This window comes from Macaca nemestrina, chromosome 12 (genome assembly GCF_043159975.1).
Source record: "Macaca nemestrina isolate mMacNem1 chromosome 12, mMacNem.hap1, whole genome shotgun sequence".
Classification (NCBI taxonomy): Eukaryota; Metazoa; Chordata; class Mammalia; order Primates; family Cercopithecidae; genus Macaca; species Macaca nemestrina.
This window is the reverse complement of record NC_092136.1, coordinates 53,300,349-53,323,263: the sequence shown is the minus strand read 5'-3', so window position 1 is coordinate 53,323,263 and position 22,915 is coordinate 53,300,349. Positions and strand designations below refer to the sequence as shown.

The 22,915-nt window shown below is 42.5% G+C and overlaps 1 protein-coding gene across 2 annotated transcripts in view; it reads left to right on the top strand.

The window, feature by feature from the left end:
- LOC105486898 (parvin alpha) overlaps positions 1 to 22,915 on the top strand; it is a 168,443-nt gene that overhangs the window by 75,274 nt on the left and 70,254 nt on the right. Inside the window, exon 1 of one of the 2 annotated variants that reach the window (XM_011750005.2) lies at positions 8,078 to 8,120. The exons of the other annotated variant lie outside the window; for it this stretch is intronic. Within the exon in view, the coding sequence (XP_011748307.1) occupies positions 8,093 to 8,120 (28 nt within the window). The 5' untranslated portion in view covers positions 8,078 to 8,092. Of the gene's footprint in view, positions 1 to 8,077; positions 8,121 to 22,915 lie in introns of those variants that run through there. 2 annotated transcript variants of the gene reach the window in all.

Below are 22,915 nucleotides of genomic sequence, written 5' to 3'. Positions count from 1 at the left end.
AGCAGGGGAATCAGGACATAAATACCCTGACTGTCTCTCCCCTCTCTCCCAGATTTCTTGGGGTACTTCCCATTGATCTAATGGAAGCTGAGGACAGACAGCAAGTGTGCCTACTAAAACATGGAGCAGGGAACAAGGTGGGAAGGCATGGATCTAGAGGGGCAAATACCAGGCTCTTTGCAATATAACTAATTCTGGATCCTTCCTTCTGGTAGGACTGGCCCTATTGCCATTCATCCTGCCCTCGTAAGATTGGGCTCAGGACTTGGGTGACACTGAACCTTAGGCTAAAAAGCTCTGTTGCTTAGAGTTGACAGGGGCTGAAAAAAGCGGGACGTTTAAAATAACAGCTTGCTCCATACATATGTGGGCCATATGTCCTTAATTTTCCAGGAAAGTCTCAATTTCAAATATTCTGTCCCATTTTACCCATAAGAACACTGGCATTTGTCAGATCACATGTTCCAATTTTTGATTCAGAAAATATGGTCAGTTTATCCCTATACCACAACAAATGCCAGATGGTTTAAAGAGCTAATTTTTTTAATAGTATTCTTATCCCAGTTGTTGAGGAAAGACAATTTTCTGACTATTGAAGCAACTGAAGAAATTATCAGTGACAAGTTTGACGGGTTCAATTACTTTAAACACACACACACACACCTTTTTTGTACAAAGAAAATCAACAAAAAGGTAAAAAGAGAAGCAACAGATTGGGGAATAGTTGCAATAAACATGACATCTAAAAACTTAATGTCCAAACACTTTGGGGGAGTTTTAGAAAAATCTGAGAGGTCCCAATCAAGACTTCATTGGACAGATGGTCAAAGGATATGAGTAGACAATTCACACAACTGTATACAAATCCTAGGGAGGTAAGTTAATAAGTTCAAGTTAAAACAACTGTGAGTTACCACTGCCACCTACTACATTATCAAAGATTAAAAAAAGCCTGCAAAATCTAACATGGGCAGAGATACACCCATACACTCAAGAAGGTATAATTTTTTTTCCCTCCTAGAGAACAGCATGATGATATGCAAAAAAAATCACCAAATCAATCCTCCACTCTGACCCAACAATTCTACTTTTAGAAATATATCCTAAGGTAATAAAAAATTATATAGTTTTACCTACACTGCAACAACCCAATGGCCAAATTGTGTGATGACTTAAATATATTAAAATAGGCTAGGATAAATGAATATTATATTATCATTAAAATATCAAATAGGTTCACTTTGTAAGTATGTGGAGAGATACACTTTAAATATTAAGTGACAAAAATACAGTAATATAGCAGTAATGGTTGTGATCATGTGAAAGCTAGCTTTGTCCAATTATAAGGATCAGATGAGTCTAAATTTTGCAGTTCATTGCTTTCCTGTGGTAAAAGTGTATTCTGTGGTTTCTGGCCTATTGTTTCATGATTGCTGGTTTCATACATTCTCAGTGTAGCCAAGTTTTCCATAAAAATAGAGAAAATTAAGAACATGGCTATGACTCCTATAAGTCTATAGATTAAGTCTCAGGGTAAATGTTGGTTGTGTCTTTAGAAAAAATCCCATGCAGGATGAGTAACTTCTTCCAGACCTGTGTTATATGCTTGGCTCTCTGTCTCCTCTCTGTGTCCTAAATGTGACTGATGAGAATGCCCAGGCACCTGGCTATAACAGGTGATGAGGTTCCATCTATGTGTTACTCAAACCCTGTAATGTAGCAGTTTGTACTTGACCATAAAATTGCTCAGGTCAATCCATGTAAAGATCAATCTAATGACACAACCTTGCCATGCCTCACTGTAAGGAAAAGCCAATATAATCTCTAGTGTATTTTTTTTTTTTGGCCGTATTTTTAAAGCCTTAAAAGTGCTAATCTTAAAAGTGAGGGTGGGGTCAGGAGAGGAGATAATTCATTATGCAAATGTGAAGTTTTCGAATACCTTGCCCCACATCCCTTTCATAAACAGCAGCCCATCAGGGCTGGTGTGTAGCTCACCCAGGGCAATCCCTGGCATACCTCATGTCTTCAGCAGAGAGAGAGGGACCAGAGTACCTTGCCGAGCCCCAGCCCTGCAGATATGGTCCCAGTCAGTATGGGTACATTGACTTCCTTCTGGGAAATTAAACTCTCACTCATGCCTTGCTCACTGGGACAGCAGCTCCCATAAAGTTATAATAATTATTTGTACTCAGCTCCCTTGAGAGAGTTTGGAGAACTCCACATTTCATCTTCTGTGTGACCTGAATTTTAATAGTAGAAAAAACTGGGAGAGGATGCTGAGAGCAGTTTGTATGAGTACTCTGAGTACAGTCACTAACTCTGAAGGTAGATGCCCAATATATTATCACAATTATAAAAGGAAGAAAGAAAAAGATAAAAACCTCGTAGCGTTCCAGGCACCCATCAAAAAGACCACTCCCAGTGTCGGAGAATGAACATGAGGTTTGAAGTCAGTGGGACTCCTGTTGAGGGCCCTGACTGATGCCTTGCTGGCTCTTTGAACTTAATCTTCCCATACAGAAAATGTTAATGATGATATATCTACCTCTTGGGTTTGTTATGAGTTAAAATAATTGTGTAAAGCAAGAAATCAATGTCTGGTACAAAATAAACCTTCATGATTAGTTCTCCTCTCTTTCCCTCACCTGTCAGGGTATCTTGCATATAGGAGGTGCTCAGTTTATAATGTGTATAAATTACAATTGAATCACGTGCAGGGCTGCAGTCTGATTAAACTACCTTACAGTAGAGATAACCAAAACTCAGAGACTGGGATTTGCTGTTGGTCATGTTGCAGCGTGGCCAGTTACCTGAGATGGAATGAGGAAGGCAGGGGGTCATAGAGACCTGACCCTTCCACCAGGCTAGGATTGCACTGGGATTGCTGGCCTGCACGCTAATGGTGAAGATGCAGCCTAGCCAGCATGGGTGCAGCAGTGGCTAATCCTTCTGAGATTCAACGGCAACACAGAAGGATCCAAGACAAAGTAGTAGGATGTCTGCATGGGCAGATGAGTGCAGCAGCAGTTAGATGGGATGATGCTCAGATATCCAGAAAGGCAGGCTTAGGACACCCTGTAGTTGTAGCTCCAGACATTGGGTAAGGGTGCTTGGCAGTTCTCTAGGATGGGGTGCCCAGCAGATTCTTGGACAGGGATTCATCAACAGAGACCAAGGGAGAACTTCAGTGATAAGAACCTGGGTAATGGATTAGAACTGTTGTTTACTGGAATGAAGCAGTGCCCTGGGATCAGACAGTGATGCTGTTGAGCCCAAGTCAGCCTCAGGTAAGATGGATCTTAGAAAATGAGGCAGAACTGAGTTACAGCTGAGGGTCAGCTGGTCCATGTCATGGGGAGGGGATGGAATAGGATACAACAACTGGAAGCCAGGGATGATTGTCTATCTTGAAAGCAGACTTGCTACCACTTGGGTAAAATTTAGACTTATTTCCAGAGATGTCAGCAGACGTTGTTCCAAAGTTCTTCAAGTTCTTCAGGGATGACCTAGGTTCTCTCTCCCCTCTCCCTTCTCTCTTTTATCTCTTTCCAGCTTGTTTAAATCACTGTGAGTTGACATTTAGCTAAGAAGATTTATCAGAATTTTAGTGAGAGGAAGGAACTGTTTGTAATGGAAAATAATATTCACTATACAATAGTTGCTTTAATTTGGGTTTAGGCATGATGTTTAATTTGTTTTGAAATTTCAATCTCAATAAAAAGATTTTTATGTTTACCAAAAGGGGCATTTACTTATTTATTTTATTTTATTTTATTTTATTTTTTTTGGAGACAGAGTCTCCCCATCGCCCAGGCTGGAGGGCAGTGGTGCAATCTCAGCTCACTGCAACCTCTGCCTCTCCAACTCAAGCGATTATCCCACCTCACCCTCCCTCTGGGGTAGCTGGGATTACAGGTGTGCACTACCATGCCTGGCTAATTTTTGTATTTTTGTAGAGATGGGGTTTTGCCATGTTGGCCAGGCTGGTTTCAAACTCCTGGCCTCAAGTGATCCGCCTGCCTCACCCTCCCTAAGTACTGGGGTTACATGTGTGTGAGCCACAGCACCTGGCGGGACATACATTTAAAATGGTCACGAAGCACCATTTAAGGCCCTGTCTTCTAAGGAAGCCTCCCTGTTTCTGTCAATGAGCTCCCTTCATGGACTTACTGCTGCTCTTTTACCACAGGTTCTAGCTCCGCATTCTTCTTTCTTCCTCTCTGTATGTGGTACTTCCCAGTTAGATCAGTAGTTCTCCGTGGGGATGACTTTGCTCCCACCAGCCTCTCCTCTGAGGAACACTAAGCAATGTCTTGAGATATTTTTGGTTGTCACAACTGTGGGAGTGGGGGAATGCTACTGGCATTTAGCGGGTAGGGGCCAGGGATGCTATTAGACATTCTACAGTGTGCAGAACAGCCCCCCACAACAAGGGATTATCCTGTCCAAAGATCAATAATGCCTCTGTTGAGAAACTCTGAGCTAGATTGTAAGCATATTATGAGCTGATGTATTGTCTTAGGATTCTACTCCCCAGATTCTTGCAAAATAATAATCACCACTAGCAGCTAACATTGATCAGATTCTTACCATATGCCAGGTATTGTTCCAAACCCCTCCTGCATATTTACTCATTTAATCTTTTTCATGAAGAATTCTTGTTATCCCATTTTACTAAAACTGATCATTATGGAAAAATCATAACATGAGAAAACTGAGACATGAGAGAGTTAAGTAACTTGCCCAAGGTCACACATCTGGTAGCAGCTGAAGCTACTCATTAGTAATAAGAATAATAGTAGTACCAGTAGAATTTTTATTAAGTCAAGAGCTTTGTACATATTGACTCATTTCATCTTTGCCACGACCCCATGGAATAGATATTCTCTAAATCTATTTCAGATATGCAGAAACTAGGCCTCAGTAGAACTTTGCTTGTATTTATGAATTTGTATATTTCTTAGATTAATATCTGTTTTCCCCACTGCACTGTAATCCAAAGAATGCAAGGACCTTGCTGATCTGGTGGATCTTGTGGTAACCCCACTATTCAGCTCTGGGTCTGCCAATACTACATATGCTAAGTGATTAAGGGAAAAGAGAATGAAGCCTCAGGGTGTTGGATGCCCATGTGTATTAGTCAGGGTTCTCTAGAGGGACGGAACTAATAGGATATAAGCATACATGAAAGGGAGTTTATTAAGGAGAATTGGCTCACATGATCACAAGGTAAAGTCCCACGATAGGCCGTCTGCAAGTTGAAGAGCAAGGAAGCCAGTGGTGGGTCAGTCTGAGACCCACAGCATTCAGTCTGTGGCCAAAGGCCCGAGAGCCCATGGCAAACCACTAGTGGAAGTCCAAGAGTCCAAAAGCTGAAGAACTTGGAGTCTGATGTTTGAGGGCAGGAAGCATCCAGCACGGGAGAAAGATGAAGGCCGGAAGACTCAGCAAGTCTGCTCTTCCATCTTCTCCTGCCTGCTTTATCCTAGCTGTGCTGGCAGCTGATTTAGATGGTGCCCACCTAGACTGAGGGCAGGTCTGCCTCTCCTAATCCACTGTCTCAAAATGTTAATCTCCTCTGGCAACGCCCTCAGAGACACACCGAGAAACAATACTTTACCAGCTATCTAGGTGTCCTTCAGTCCAATCAAGTTGACACTCAATATTAACCATCACACCCTGGATGGACCAGTTGAGGCCTAGCTGTGGCCTGGTCAATGTGCTGCGTTTTTCTTGCCCAGTTGCTTTCCTGTGGCTCCTTCTTTCCACTGGACCTCAAAACTGCCCATGAGAGGATCTGGTCCTTATCACTATACAGGGTCCCCAAACTGGTGGAAGTTTATTGAGAGTTCTCTGGTTTCTCCTAGGAGCTTGTCAAAACAAGGAGAGCATCTCATCTCTAGCAGCTAAAAGCTCATGACTATGTTAAACCCTAGATTTTCAGGCACCTTCAAAAGCCATATGACTTGCTCTCAGAGGAGGGAAGGGTTTTCCTGCTGCTGGATGCTCACGTCCCTACCTAATGAAATTTGATGACACATGAGGCTAGGTAGAGATGCTTTTTTTTTTTTCTGTCTGATATCTGGATATTTTCAGAACCTAGATAATTTTATCCTATTTGTATCAAACATGCAGGTAACTCTAGACTTTTATATCTGTATTATTTCTGGGGAGGCATAATATGATTATGAATGACAGTAATTGACATTACATGCTTTAATTAAATTTCCTTTGCCATGAATCAAAACCTTTTAGTTCAGTCCTACAGTGCTATTTCTAGACTCCTCTTTTACATACTCTAATGCATTAGTCAGGTAGACATAAATTAATTTTTACAAAGTCTGCCTCCTATAGATTAAATGAGATAATGTGTGCAAGAGGCTCAACTTAACAGTTACTTAATAGTTATTAATCCAAGAATGTTAGCTAAATTTGCATACTCTGTGCCTTTTAGCCTTTGGGTCCTTGAAGAATATTGTACTTCTTAGACAATCACCATAAAGCTGATGGTTATGGAAAGAGCCCCTTTTTCAAATGATCATGGGGAGCACAGTAATTACATCCCAGGATTCCTCCTTCTGAGGCTTTTAGGGGATCTGTGGAGACTTCGAGTTTTGTCCTTTTCCAAAAGGGTGAAGTACCCCAGATAGTCTCCTGCCACCACCACCCTCCTGCCCCAGTCCAACAAAACAAACCCTTCATCTATCATCAGAAGCTATCAATCTAAAGAGGACTAAACAAGGAAGGTCTATGTGTCAGTTCACCGAGACCTAACCCTGCCCTTCACTTGGGTGCACAAAGTACCTTGCCTTGGAATATGCACGTGTAGCTCCAGGGCTCTTGAGCATCCTTGAGCACCTCTGCAGCCCTCTGAGAACACTTCACACCTTGGTCTTGAGGGTCAGACACAGCAGGAATGAAGAGTCCCCTGCTAGATTCTAGCCACAGTGCCTCCTTCAAAGTGACTTTCCCTAGGTCTGAATCTCAGCAAGACCACTTTTGTCCCCTTGCTGTCTCTCCCCACCCCTGAGGCAGGTGACTTTGGCACAGGGTCCTGGGGGACAGACCACAGTGGTTGGCATCCTTGCTGAGTCCCCCAAGATCCAGCATCCTGGGAACCAGTCCTGAGTCCCTGCAGGGCTACTCCAACAGGGTGCAGATGAATTGGTCCTAGCACCTGAGCAATCCACTTAGCCCAGGGCCAGTGCTGCTCATCTCCCTGCCTTATCTGCAAGCAGAAACAGGTGTACGGTTCCAGGGCCTGCCTCCCAGGCAGGGCTTAGCATTAAGCCAACCAACCAGCAAACCCAAAGGACCAGAATGACAGTTATTCAAAAATGAGAAAGTTTTCTTCTTTTCCTTAATGCATGCCTAAGATTCCACACTTGTGCTTAGAAAAGTGTATATAAATACCCTCCTCTCCTGTGGGAACAGCCTGTCCTATCAGGTGAGACAACCTAAACTAGTAGTTAGATCTTCGTGATCTGGTTTAGGTTATCTCATCTGATAGGACAGGCTCTCCCCACAACAATTGAGCAAAAGCTTTAAGAGCACAGCATAGCCACTCTGTGTCCAATGTGGCCTTGGGGTCACCCAGCTATACCCACAACTTGCCTCTGCCTTTGTAGATCCCCATGACCTTGAGTCTGTGAGTCAGCTAAGAAATTTCAGATCCCCCAGGTGAGACTCATTTCTCAATAGCCCCCAGCATTTGAGTACCCAGCCCAGCCTTCACCCCTACCCTGCTCTACAGGTAACTTGAAGTATATACCCCGAATGAGCAGAAACAAGCAGGCACTTCAGATTTCAGGTTGCCAAGAGGCCAGAGGCAGAATCCTGCTTGCTTTGCAGCAGGTCTGTGAGTCTCCAGTGGCATCGTATTAAATTATATAGGCAGCCACTTGTTTGCAACTGACGCACTGAGCTGAGAGTTGTGCTGAGCAGGAGGCATTCTCTTCGGGAAGCATTTGAGAAGATCCTATAGCTTCACAGACCTCCAGTTGGTCTGAAAGCAGAAGGGTGTAGGAAACCACAGGGAGGGGGTCAGCTCTGAGCAGAAGATGCCATGATCGCCATGAAATCCTAGACCATGGGCTGCGGGGCACTTTGCCCTCAAGGTAGGTCAGAGCCTGGACAAAGTTGAATGTGCTGTGGTGGGAGCGATTCTTTGTTGGGGGCACCCTGGCCGGCTCCCAGCTAGTCTCTGGGGTTTGAGTTTCTGAGATGGTGAGTGCTCCTCCTCTTGCATTTGAAGGGTTTTTATTTCATCCTGGCCTGCCTTATTGTGGCACTGTTGTTAGAGGTAGCTATAGGGGGTAGGTGGGGGTGTCTGATATTTAGAGATAGGAGGGAAGGGGGTGAAGATGAACAAAGAAATGAAGGAGTAAAGGACTTATGGAAGAATAGCTCTACCTAAGATTACTGCTTGCTGTTCTGTAATCCTACATAATGGTAAATATAATCATGAGTTCTGAAACATTACAAAGAAGCTTTGGGCCTTTGTGAGCTATGAGCCTGTTACTTGCTTTTCCTAAGACCTGACAGCCAGCTCCACTCCATAGCTGGAGTAGAGAGGGTGTTGTCATTCTGATTAGTGACGGATATAGGAAAAGTACAAGTATCTTACTGTAAGAGCTCCTAATCAGTAAAGGCTAATAGGCCTTTCCAATTCTCCCATATAGTTTGGAATAAATAGATTAAAACAGAAACTGAGGTGGGTTTTATTGATGTGCACATAAGTTCTTGGCAAGATTTTCCATTCAGATTCCACCCATAGGTTAAATATGGTTTTGAAAATTCATATGTTTGGGTTGATGGCTGAGCTGAAATGCCTCCCTGTAGATTTTGACAGGTTAAATAAAGGTTACATGGGTTTGGGCTCATTGATCGGGTTCTGAAAACACACATAATTAATAAAGGAATAAAAAGCGTGGTGGCTCTAAGCAACCTATAGCCACAGTGGAGCCCAAGGGATGGCCATGGTGTGTGAGCCCTCTTGGTTCCCCTGAAGACGTACTGGGGAGACACAGCATCTCCCTGGGGTCCGTTGTGCTGTCATCACAGATTAGCAGCCCCTTCCTAATGGATGAATGTATAAACCACAAATCCACTCCTTTGCCCCCTCCAGGAAGGCATTTGTATTGAAGGTCACAGCCAGAGAAGACAGTAACTTGGGGGGAAAGCAGGAGACTTTGAGCAATCCAGAGGTCACAAGCAACCCCTGGAGGCTCCTCAGCAGAGCCGGTGTTTGCCCTTAGATCCAGGAAGTGTGTGGAGCCAATATGAAGGGAAGAAGGTGGTAAGAGGACCCTGGGCTGCTACTCATAGAAAAGAGCCCTTTCACTGTTTCACCTACATTTCAGTGGAGACCAGTGGAGATGGATATTTTCTCCAATATTGACTAAATAGTATAATTTTTTTCTTTACACAAATTGCCACTTAATGTAATTTGTTGACTTTCCTTAGGGGCTTTGATAGACTTTCATTATGGATTTTGGCAGTAAAGCCATTATATATTAAATATAGTAATCTGTGCTTGCTATGTTGAATATTTTTTTCAGATGGACATTATTCTGAGTCTGAAAAGCTTCTTGCCTTGATCTGCCTCCTTATGTTACAAAACAAGCCTATGTGTCGCTTCTGCTTTACCCCCACAATCCAGTTCTAAAGTATCATTAAAAAAGAACTTCTGACTATGGAAAACTTCTAACAAATACAAAGGTAGAATGGTGTAATACACTCCCAATGCACCCAGCAGCCAACAACGATCAATCCATGGCCAATCTTGGTTTCATTCACACTTCCCATCTGATCCTCTTCCCCTGCTGGAAGATTATTTTGAAGTGGTTACCAGATATATCATTTTAGCATATATATTTAGCATATATATTTAGCATATATATTTATAGCTCTTAAAAATAAGAAGGATCCTTTTTAAAAAACACTATATTACACTTAAAAAAATTAATAATTCCTTAACATGTTCAGCTATTCAGTCTCATAATTTTGATTGTTTCATCAGGCATGAGTCACATGCCCAACTTATTATTCATTATTTTTCTGGTTAGAATCAAGATTGAAATAAGGCCCATGTATTGCAGCTGGTGGACATCCTGCCATAAAATATATTTGTTAAAGAAACCTGTAGAGTTTTCCACAGTCTAGACTTTGCTACTTGTACCTTGATGGTGTCATTTAACATGTTCCTCTGACCCCTCCGTTTCCCAAAAACTGATGGGTAGATATAGGACTGATGGTGGTGTGTCACTTCAGGGAGGGTGGGGAAGCATTATTTCTGGTTGTCTCTCTTTTTGTGATATTAGGAGCTATTGATGATCATTGCCTAGATAATTAATCCATTAGGGATTTCCAAGTGGTAATACTGTCATTGTCATTCATGCATTCTGTCATCATTTATTAGCTGAAATACTTTATAAACATTTCCTTATTAAGTATTTGGCCAGCCAGAGATACCTTTCGATTTAGAAAGATAGGATAAATGTTAGATTATTTCCCTTTACTTACCAGTTTTCAAAATGAGTGGGTTTCCTAGCATCCTCTAGAGGTGGCTAGCAATGGGTTATATATTGTTTTTCTAGTGTCATTATTAACTCATGGATTTAAATATTTTTTATGTGTTTTGGTCCATTGCTCATATCCTTATTGATGCTCAAATTTTTCTGTCTTTGGCCAGTGGAAGCCTCTTTGATACAACTCTATCTAGTAGAAATCTATTGCTTACTGGTTTCTGGTTCCAGGCTCTTCTCATATGTTTTTTGTTCTGTATATTTTTAGATCTAAAATCAGCCATTTCTCCAAGGAGCTCTGATTGCTTTTAGTGGGTAATAGCATTCATATTTATTTAGAGATCACAGTCCAGGTGCTGTGATAATTGAGCACTGTTTTTTTTTCTGCTTCTTGCCACCTCTGAAACTTAATCTCAACACAGTTTCCACTATCAGCACCACCACCCATTACAGCCCCCAGGCCATCACCATACTATCTTCATTTTTCCTCAGGTGTCCAGCTTCCAGACTCCATAACACTCATAAAATATTCCTTTCCAATCTGCCTGGGTACTTTCACCATGCCACTTGTTCCAAAATGTCCTTTAATGTCATGAAGCATTGTATGGGCCTTTTCTAGTCCCTTTTTCACCCTGCTGTCTCTTTGCATCTGTTTGAAACCCAAGACAAGGAGATAGATGATAATTTCTTAAATTCTCCTCCAGCTTTGTTTTTGAGCTCTGCTGGCTTGCCAAATCATTCTTATTCCACTAGGTCATCACTGGGCAGTCCTTCCTTCCCTCCTAGTTTGTATGTGTTGTTGGCATGTACTGAGAAAAGGTAGGGAAAGGGTAAACCAAGAGTTAGAGGATGCTTACAAAGGCATGCACTACTGTGCTGGGCATTTCATATGTGCTTTGTCATCTAAGCTTCATTATAAACCTGTGAGGTAAGTGTCATGATTCCCATTTTAAAGGGGGAACAAGTTAGGTAATAGGCAGAGCTGGGATTAATCCAAGATCTACCTTTCTCCAGAGCCCAGGCTAATTCAAACTGTGTCATCAGGGTAGTATACATCCTATGAAGACTTCTGCTTGAATGGATCCGTTAGGGAACCTGTTCCCAGCCATCCTACAGACTTCCAAAACTCTGCTTGTATCTTGTGGCTCCCCATTGCTTTCAGGGTTAAGCTCATACTTGGTATGTTCTGGCTTGTATGGCCTTGACTTAACTTTCTAACAACACTCCACAGTTCCATTACCCTCCGGCAAGCCTTCCCCAAAATGTTCCCTGTTCTCATGTCTCCAGCCCTTTTGTATGTCTTGCTCCCTCTTCACGTGGTGAACTCCTAATCCCCTTTAAGAAGCAAATGAAGCATCTCCTCCCTCGTGAGGCCCTCCTGATTTCCACTTTCAGATGACTTAAGTGATACCCCCAGGCTCCCATAGAGTACTATGCTGTACTCTGGGGCTGGTTCTTATTCATCCCTTTTACCCCAGGACATAGCACAGGGCCTGACCTGGGAACGTTGGTCAGCAGTGCTGTCAAGTGCACATTTAAATGAATGAGTCTGTACCAGCTACCCCACACTTGCTCACATGGGTAAAATGTTATCTTCTTTGAAATGGTTTTTATAGTTTCTTATGGACTTTGCCACTCTTTGCTTATATTGTGCATGTTTATTTTTGTGTACAAGCTAAATTATGCCCTAGGCCTAGAAGATGCAACTGGAATGAGGCTCCCATCACATTGCCTTGCACACAGTCAAGACTGAATAATTATCCATTGAATCGAATCAAATGGAAGGTTGTACAAAAGGAAGCTATAGTGGAAGTGTCAGGCATGCAATCAGCAGAACGTCAGACAGGCAGTTAAAGCATCTTCGATTTACTACAATTTCTTTTAATAGGTTCTCTGTACAGATTTGCTGTCAACATGAATTGTTAGTTTAGGGGAAAAAAATCAGGGTGCTGCAATGGGTCTGTGCTGCACAGTGACTGGCAATGTTTTGCTGTTTCCAATGCAGTAGTCCACAGATTTCCAGTTGCCGACAGGGCTTAGTCGTTCATGCTGAAAAGGCCTAAGTTATAAGCAAAAATGCTTCACAGTCGGTGTCCTGAACCCCTACTCTCAGAACCAACACATGCTCACCCTCTCTGCTTCCTCCATTGCTGCCTCAGTTCCTCAGCCTTCCCCATTCCAGCTTCTCTTCTTAAAGCCCAGACCCTCTGATGGTTAACGTCCTGGCTCTGGTATAGAAGGGAGAGCTGTGTATTTGGATGTGGGACTCTGCTGGAAGGGGAAGACTGCTCAGGGACAGCGTTGACAGACCCCTCATCCATTCAGTAAATATGCATTAGCACATATTGTGTGTCAGGTGCTGGCAGGACAGTGGTGCACAAGGCCTCAGTCCTCTTGGACTACTCAAAATAGTGGGGGAGACAGGTGTCCTTCAGATATGCACACAGATGCACAATTGCAAACTGTGGTGAGTGAGATAGAAGAGCAGAGATCTGTCCACAAAAAGGTCTGGCACTGCCTTCGCCATGAAGCCCTCCCTGGTCTCCCGTGGTGGTGTGAGGCTCACCTGGAGGTGCTCCTTCATCACTGGAGCGAGGCCAGAGTTGGCCCTCAGCCCACCGTGACTGTGAGCTCCTCGGGCCAGGGTTCCTTCTTTCCTAGAATAGTGTGTGGTATACAGTAGGTGCTCAATCATTGTGTAAGACTGGGAGAAAAGGAATGAGCACATTTTACAAATCCCCATTCCATCAGATGAAGGGGTCACTGGCTTTCCCCAGTGCTGTGATCATGATTGTATTAACATGATGCACAAGCTCCACAACTTCAGCCCCATTTCCAGAAAGGTGTCTGTTCCCAGAAGAGTTGTAAAGCATGAAATAATGAATGGAGAGTCCTCGCGCGCAGGATCTGGCCCCAGGAGTTTTCTCAGGACAGTGTCATACCCTACTGAGAATGAGCTGCCCAGCCAGCATGGCCTGCATTTTCTCAGACCAGAGCCAGGCCAGGGACAGGAATGACGTCCTGATCATCTCAGCATAGGCTTGCCATAGAGTCGGGACTGAGGAAATGTCTGTTTTTGCATGGCATTGGCCTAGCGTCATATATAAGGAACCGGATTCTGCAACCTGCTCATTCTTGGTTGCTGCTTCCTTGGAGGAAAAGAGCATGTTCTGTTCCCAGATATGCTCCTAAAAATATACTCTCTTAACTCCTGGCCAGTTTCCTGTGATTTCTCTCCTGGGGAAAGGGGAGAAAGACTCTGGCCCCCAGTTCTCTGGGTGGGCACAGCAGACGCTTGTGCACCCCATATCCTAACCCCTCTGTGTCAGCCCAGCTGTGGGAGACTGTGGTACACACAGCAGGGTGCCAGCTTCTCACACCTCCCCTTTTCTGTCTCAAGGCTTTGGCTTCTGAAGCCCCCTCAGCCTGCACTCTGCACAGCCTGGAAGTGTGGCGAGAGCGAGCTCCTTGGGGGTAACCTCAACTAATGGGAAAGTCTCCTGGAGACACTTTCTGCAGTTTCTCAGAGAGCCCTACTAGGGATTAAGTTACCCAGTTACCCAGTTACAGGTGACCAGCTTAGAAACCCACCTTTCTTGTCTCTTCTTGGGTCTGTCATACTCTGTTTATTCTTTCCTTTCCTGGGATTTCTTTCCTGCTTTCAAGCAACTCCAAACTAAGACATCGGAGAAAGGAGACAACTCACTGTTAGAATCATCCTGCTGGGGATCTTTTCAGGGAAGTCACTGAAGTTTTCTGGATGTTGGCTTCCATGAAAGACAAAGAATATAGCGTGTGCCAGCTGGGCATGGTGGCTTAAGCCTATAGTCCCAGCACTTTTGAGCCCAGGAGTTTGAGACCAGTCTGGGCAACATGGTGAAACCCTGTCTCCACAAAAAAAAAAAAAAAAAAAATACAAAAATACAAAAATTAGCTGGGTATGGTGGAATATGCCTGTAGTCCCAGCTACTCAGGAGGTTAAGGTGGGAGGATCACTTAAGCCCAGGAGGTCAAGGTTGCAGTGAGCTGTGATCACATTACTGCACGCAAGCTTGGGTAACAGAGAGAAACCCTGTCTCAAAAAAAAAAAAAAAAGAAAAAGAAAAAAGAAGAAGAAAGAATATAGCCTGTGCCCTAACTCTCATGTAGGACTGTGCACGAGTTCCCAGAGGCCCCACATTCCTTGCTGGTCTGCCTGTGAGCAACCCACTCACCCTTCGTAGCTGGGAAATGACTCAACTATCCCCTTCCAAAAACTGGAAACTACCTAAACGTTCAACAGTTACGGAATGGTTATGTACGATGTATACCTTCAATAGAGATTGAGAAGCTACTTAAAGTGATATTTTTATGGCATATAGAAATATAACAAGATTATATGACATGAAAAAAGCAGGCTATAGAACCCAGTATGTTTTGAAACTATGTATAAAACATAGACACACTTGTGAAAAAATATAACATGTTAACAGAGTTTAAGCAGTAGGATTATTTTCTCTTTTTAAAAATATTTTCCAAGTTATCTTAAAGAGCATATTTTTCTTTTATAGTCAGAAAAAAATCAACCATTATTGAAAACAAAAATACTGCTCAAATATCACCTCCTTTTTAGTCTGTCCTTGCAGGGGCTGAGCCTCCATAGAATGACCAGGCAACCCCTAGGGCTTAGCTTATGCAAGATTATTCTCCATTAAACTTTCTCCTGGCTTTACGTGGGAATGCAGAAGTGACTGTGTTCCCATGCCTTCACAACAAATGTGGTTTGCAAAAATGGCGTGATATGTATTTTCAGGCCTTTTTTAGAGATATGCATTGTGTTTGGGGAGCATTTCCTCTGCCTAATGGACGAAACATTTTCATATAAAAAGCAAATGTTGCTACATAAAACTGGGACAACATATAGCATAGTGTTAAGGATGTGAGAGCTCTGCAGCCGGCTGGCTCAGGATCAAATCTTGGCTCCACTTTCTAGCTGTGTGGCCTTGCTCAGGTTATATAACCTCTCTGGGCCTCATTTTCCTCATCTGTAAAATGAGGATAATAATAGTACCTACTCATTGGATTGTTGCAAAGATTACATGCGTTAATACATGTAAAAAAGAAAGTGTTATATCGATGCTCCTGATACAAGGGACGTACAATTGTGTGTTCTCACCATCATCATCATCGGTCACAGGAGTTTCCACAAACAGTGCTTTTCAGGGTAAACCGCTGACTCTTCAGACAAACCCAGAATTAACCCACCAGCGATCCGATCCAACCAGAACACAGCATGTCTGTTTGCTTACTGGCCCCACTGAGAGCTGTTTCCAAGGAGGTTACCTCTTAGGAATTCAGTGGACTAGTGGTTGATGTGGCACTTTTTAAGCAGCACGGAGCCGCTGCAAAAATAAATGACTAGCTGTTCAGGATTCATGAATAAGAAGGACATAGACATGAAGGTCAAAGAGCCAAAGAGAATGAGATGAAGAGAGGAAACTTCGGTGATGCATGAAGATGAAGGCCACTGAGGTGACAAGCCTCGCCAGGTGCCTCTTGTGCCCACGTGGCCTTTGCCTAGGGTTCTGCTGAGAGCCTGCGGCTCCAAAACGCTCCTCTATTGCTGCCTCCGCCCTGGAAGAGTACGCTGCTCTCAGGACTTGGTTCGGTACTGTGTGAGGGCCTGCATGTTTCATTGCAGTTTGTGGGATGCAGTGTCCCCCCCTCTCACATTAAAACATCCTCCAGGTACTTAGTAAGTGCTTATCAGGTGCCTGGCACTGTGCTGGGCTCTGAGGGCCACCACGGTGGCTGCCTTAGGAACCAACAAGCTCTGGAAGGCAGGTACTTGTCTTTGTATTCATGGCTCCAGGGCCCATCTCCTGGCCCATTCATAAGCATGTATGATGATGAATAGAGATGCCCATACATGCTTATGAATCTGTGAGATAAGTAATGCCAGCTCCACCCTGGCTGTCCTTGGTTTAGGTGGCTTATTGTGTCTACGTTTCCTATGTAATTAGCCAGCTTACCAGGTCAAGTTCTGTGTTCTTCCCAAGGCCGTTACAAATGCTTAGGGCATGTGGACACGCACAGATGCGCACCCATGCACAAAGGCATGGCACTGCTGCTCTAAGTAGGAGCAGACTTTCAAACCAAGGAAATGGTTCTCGTTCTCAATCTGAAAAGATAACAGGATATGGCATGGCAAAAGACAAAGAACAGTGATGAATATTGTTCCCTGGGCCCTCTATGCCTGTTTTGTGTTTAAATTTAACTCCTGTGGCTTACTTGGGACCTCAAATAATGTTTCAACTCAGATTGTTTTTGACTGCCTGAAGCCAGCCAATGGTGCTTCCATCTCCTTCCGGGCCCACAAGCAATTGGAGGGCAGCTGCATCACATGGTTGGCTGAACAGTGAATAAGTGCCTAGGGGCCATTTGCTTGGCAGACTTCCAACTCTGCAGAGCCTATGAAACAGACCAAAACAAAGATGGGTGGAAACTGTAGGACTTGGGACTATAGGTCCTGCTGTCAGCTCCCATCACAACACCAGCCTTTAAGTTCCCTTTTTTGGCTGTGCTCCAAGGGCCGTATGTCAACCTTGGTGACTAGACAGCTGTGTCAAGTACAAGAGAGTGTGGTGAGACCCCAACAGTCTGCTGAGGCCACCAAGAGCTGGCTCCCATGTTTACCTGAAGCCACATATTATAACCACTGAAACAAGTACACTTTTCGTTAAAAGCAATAAAACTTCTCTTGTTTAAGGGTCTGGGTTGAGGGGTGCAGATTTTGCATTTTCTTCTAGCAGTCTCACATTGGAAAAAAAGTGAACCCATATGTTGTAGGGAAGGGTGAGTATTAAGAACAGAACTTGTTCCCTTAAAAGAAAAAGCTATTGTAGGCAGAATAATCACTCTCCCAAAGCTGTCCATGCCCTAATCCCTAGAATCTGTAAATATGTTACTTTATGTGGCAAAGGGGAATTTCAGTTGCTAATCAGCTGATCCTAAAATAGGGAGATTGGCCTGGATTATCCAGGTGGGCTTAATATAATCACAGGAAACTTAAAAGTAGAAGAGGAGATTTAGAGTATGCAGTGAGAGGGATTTGATCCTTGCCACCACTGCTGGCTTTGAGATGGAGGAAAGGGACCACAGACCAAGGAATGAGGGCAGCCTCTAGATGCCAGAAAAGGAAAGCAAATGGATTACCCCCTAAGCCAGTAGAAAGGAACACAGCCCTGCTGACACTTTGGCTTTAGCCCAGTGAGACCCATGTTGGTCTTCTAACTTGCAGGTCTGCAAGGATAATATATTTGTATTGTTTTAAGCCACGAAGTTTGTGATTTGTTACTACAGCAATAGAGAACTAATACAAAAGCCCACGGTATAAAGACCTCCATAGGGGACCATGGATAGATGCAAGTCCAGAGAAAAGTCATTGAAGAGACTACCGAACTTTCAGTGACACTTGTACTAGTGAGACAGACCAATTTTTAATAAAGTAGAAATGACCCGGCCAGGCATCCTGAAGTTAGGAGGAAGCTCTGTCTTTTCCTAACTTTTCTCATCTCAGCCCTGGAAACAACCAACAACTTTGAGTTCTCAGTTGAGAATGAGTACGCCTTGCACTGTAGTGATCTTTGGGCTTTGCCTCCTGTCCAAATGCTTCTACAGAGCTTAGTCAGATAAATTACTACTATCTCCGTGGTGATGGGAGGAAACATTTATTGTCTCATAATATCTTGGATTTCCACCCCATTTCATGAATACTATATATTTTTAGAATAGTTTTAAATTTACAAAAAAAAAAAAAAAAAGGAAAGGGAGAACAGGGTTTTCGTATATCCCATGCCCAGTTTTCTCTCTTATTAACATCTTACATTAGTATGGTACATTTCTTAAAATTAACGGACAGCAGTGATATATTATTACTAACTTACAGTTATTGATATATTACTTTTATATTATATTATTATTGATATTACTATATTATGTCTAAAGCCATAGTTTATTCAGATTTCTTTAGCTTGTACTTAATGTACTCTATCTGTTCCACGTTACGTTTTGTCTTCACGTCTCCTTAGGCTTCTCTTGGCTGTGACAGTTTCTCAGACTTTGTTTTTTTTTAATGACTTTGACAGTTTTGAGGAGTACTGGTCAAGTATTTTTTAGGATGCCCTCCTATTGGAATTTGACATTTTTTCATGCTTAGGCTATAGTTATGGGTTTCTGGAAGGAAAGTCACAGGGGTAAAGTGCCATTTTCATCACATCATATCAAGGGTACATAACATCAACATGGTTTATGACTGTGGATGTTGGTCTTGTTTACCTAGCTGAGGTGGTGTTTGTCACATTTCTCCACTGTAAAGGCATACTTTTTTCCTCCTTCCTATACAGTACTCTTTGGAAGAAAGTCACTAGATGCAGCCCACACATAAAGAGGGGGAGTTATGCTCCATTCTTTCAGAACAGAGGATCTAGGTAAATTTGAAATTCTGTACAGATTAGTTTTTTCTCTTCCATGTATTAATTTATTCAGTTATTTATCAATGTGGATTCACAGACATTTATTTTATCTGTGGGCTTTAGATTATTATAACCCAATTTGTATGATAATCCACTTTATTATAATCCAATACTACTTTACTTTGTTATTCAAATTGTTCCAACTTTGGCCAGCTCTTTCAATCAGCTCCTGTGGGCCTTTGACATCCCTCTTTTTTTTTTTTTTTTCCTGAGTACTTCCTTCCTTTCTGGCTCCGAGCTTATATATTTTCTCTGCAGTCCTAGAATCAGCCATTTTTCCAAGGAGCCCTGGTTACATTTATTGAAGAACAGGACTAGAAATGAATATCTGGGCTCCATGTACATTCATTACTACTGGAGTATTGATGCATCTAGGCCCTCTCAGTTAACACAGTAAGGAAATATATGTGTGTGCACTAATTTATAGAAATACTTAGAGACATATACACATATCTTGTAACCATCTGGTATCTATGTTAAGGTAAACATAAGTTCTTACTGGTGTCTCTAACTCCAGTGCATTACCACATGGACCATCCTAGCTTTCTCCCATTGTTTATCTATAACCTCCCACTCCAGTGAGAAACCTGGCTCCTACCATCCACCATTCATTTACTTAATTGTTCAATTCCAGTATACACATATAGCAGTATCAGCATTGTTAACCCATACCCTATGGGAAACAACTTTATCAACTAGTGTGCAGTGCCTAGATGCAGTTCCTTTTGCCTTTGGTCTCTGGAATGAATCATCTCATTTCCAGAGATATTTAAGTTAGTACTTAAGGCAAGATAAGTGGAAGAAAATGCTGAATAGGCAAAGTACAGAAGATTTTTAAGACAGTGAAAGTGTTCTGTATGATACTGTAACGGCAGACACATGATATTTATAGTATAAGAAATGTCTTAGTACATTTTCTGTTGCTTATAACAGAATGTCTGAAACTGGGTAATTTATAAAGAAAAAAAATTTTCTGATTTTTTTTGATCAGTGTCTGATCAGTGTCTGATCTCAGCTCACTTCCACTTATTTTCCACTTATCCCATCACCCCTTTCACTGAGGTCATCTGTATATTTGTAATACAGTTAGATTCTATTGTCACAATCTGCATTACATCCTTGGGTCCTCTAACCTTCTAAATGATTTTTTAATTTGCTTACATTAAGGTTTACTCCTTGTTAGGGTTTGAATATTTGTCACCTCTGAAACTCATGTTAAAACTTAATCCCCAATGTGGCAGTATTGAAAGGTGGGGCATTTAAGAGGTGATTGACTCTTGACTGCTCTACCTGGATTAAGCCAGTAGTCCCCAACCTTTTTGGCACCGGGGACCCATTTCATGGAAGACAGTTTTTCCATGGACATGGGGTTGGATGGAGGGTAGTTTAGGGATGAAACTGTTCCACCTCAGATGATTAAGCAGTAAATTCTCATAAGGAGCACACAACCTAGATCACTTGCATGCACAATTCACAACAGGGTTTGCGCTCCTATGAGAATCTAATGCTGCCACTGATCTGACAGGAGGCAGAGCTCAGGTAGTAATACTCACCCACTGCTCACCTCCTGCTGTACAGCCTAGTTCCTAACAGGCCATGGACCAGTACTGGTCCACGTTCTAGTTCATAGCCTGGGGGTTGGGGATGCCTGGATTAATCCATTAATGGATTAATGAGTTATGGAATGGGACTAGTGGCTTTATAAGAAGAGGAAGAGAGCTGTGAGCTGGCACACTCAGCCCCTTTGCCATATGCTGCCTCAGGACCCTGCAGAGAGTCCCCACCAGCACAAAGGCCCTCACTAGATGTGGCCCCACAACCTTGGACATCTCAGCTTCCATAACTGTAAGAAATTTTTTTTCTTTATAAATTACCCAGTTTCAGACATTCTGTTATAAGCAACAGAAAATGTACTAAGACATTTCTTATACTATAAATATCATGTGTCTGCCGTTACAGTATCATACAGAACACTTTCACTGTCTTAAAAATCTTCTGGCCGGGCGCGGTGGCTCAAGCCTGTAATCCCAGCACTTTGGGAGGCCGAGACGGGCGGATCATGAGGTCAGGAGATCGAGACCATCCTGGCTAACACGGTGAAACCCTGTCTCTACTAAAAAATACAAAAAACTAGCCGGGCGAAGTGGCGGGCGCCTGTAGTCCCAGCTACTTGGGAGGCTGAGGCAGGAGAATGGCGTGTACCCGGGAGGCGGAGCTTGCAGTGAGCTGAGATCCGGCCACTGCACTCCAGCCTGGGCGACAGAGCATGACTCCGTCTCAAAAAAAAAAAAAAAAAAAAAAAATCTTCTGTACTTTGCCTATTCAGCATTTTCTTCCACTTATCTTTTTACTCTCTCTAGTTTCACCTTTTCCAGAATGTCATATAATTAGAGTTGTATAGCATATAGCCTTTTTAGACCAACCTCTTTGTCTAGGAATATGCATTTAAGATTCTTTCATGTCTCTTCTAAATCTAATAGGTGAGTTAAACTACAAGCAAGGTGGTTGCTTGTAGTTTTGGGTGATGATGAATGAAGCTGCTATAAATATTCACATTCAGGGCTTTGTGTGAACATGTTTTCAAATCAGTCAGGTAAATACCTAGGAGATTGACTGCTGGATTATATGGTAAAATTATAGTTTTGTAAGAAAACACCAAACTGTCTTCCAAAGTGGCTCTACTATTTTGCATTCCCACTAGCAATAAATGAAAGTTCCTGTTGCTCCACATCCCTTACCAGTATTTAGTGTTGTCAGTTTTTTTGGATTTTAGCCATTCTAATTGCTGTCTAGTGATATCTCATTGGTGTTTTGTCATTCCCTAATCACAAATGATAATGAACATCCTCTCATATGCCTCTTTGCTATATGTACGTCTTCTCTGGTGACATGCTTATTCAGGTCTTTTGCCCATTTTGTAGTTGGATCAGACTTGCATAGAAGTCTTATCAGATAGGTATTTTGCAAATATTTTCTCTCAGTCTCTGCCTTGTCTTTTCATTCTTTAACAGTATATTTTGTAGAATAGACTGACTGATTTATTTATTTATTTACTTACTTACTTACTTACTTACTTACTTATTTATTGAGACACAGTCTCACTCTGTTGCCCAGGCTGGAGTGCAGTGTGCAGTGGTCTGATCTCAGCTCACTGCAACCTCCGCCTCCCAGGTTCAAGCAATTCTCCTGCCTCAGCCTCCCAAGTAGCTGGGACTACAGGTGTGCGCCACCATGCCGGGCTAATTTTTGTATTTTTAGTAGAGACGGGGTTCACTATGTTGGCCAGGCTGGTCTCAAACTCCTGACCTTATGATCCGCCTGCCTCGGCCTCCCAAAGTACTGAGATTACGGGCGTGAGCCACTGTGCCCGACCTGTAGAGTAGAAATATTAATAAAGCCCAACTCACCAAGTTTTCTTTCATTGATTATCCTTTTGGTGTTGTATCTAAAAACTCATCATCAAACCGTACGTCACACAGATTTTCTCCTATGTTTTTTTTTTTTTCTAGAAGTTTTATAGTATTGTGCTTTAATTTAGGTCTGTGATCATTTTAACAATTGATGATTGTATCTTTATAGTAGTCTTGAAGTATGGTAGTGTTCGTCCTCCAACTTTGTTATTCTTCCGTATTTTGTTGGCTACTCTAGGTCTCTTGTCTTTTTGTGTAAACTTTAGAATCAGTTTGTTAATATTCACAAAATAGCTTTCTGTGATTTTGACTGAGATTAACATTGAATCTATAAATGAAGTTGGAAAGAATTGACATCTTAAGTTTTCCAGTCCTTGAACACTGAATATCTCCTCCTTTATTTAGATCATCTGGGTTTTATCAGAAGATATGGTGTGCCCATTTTTTTTTAGATTTATACCCA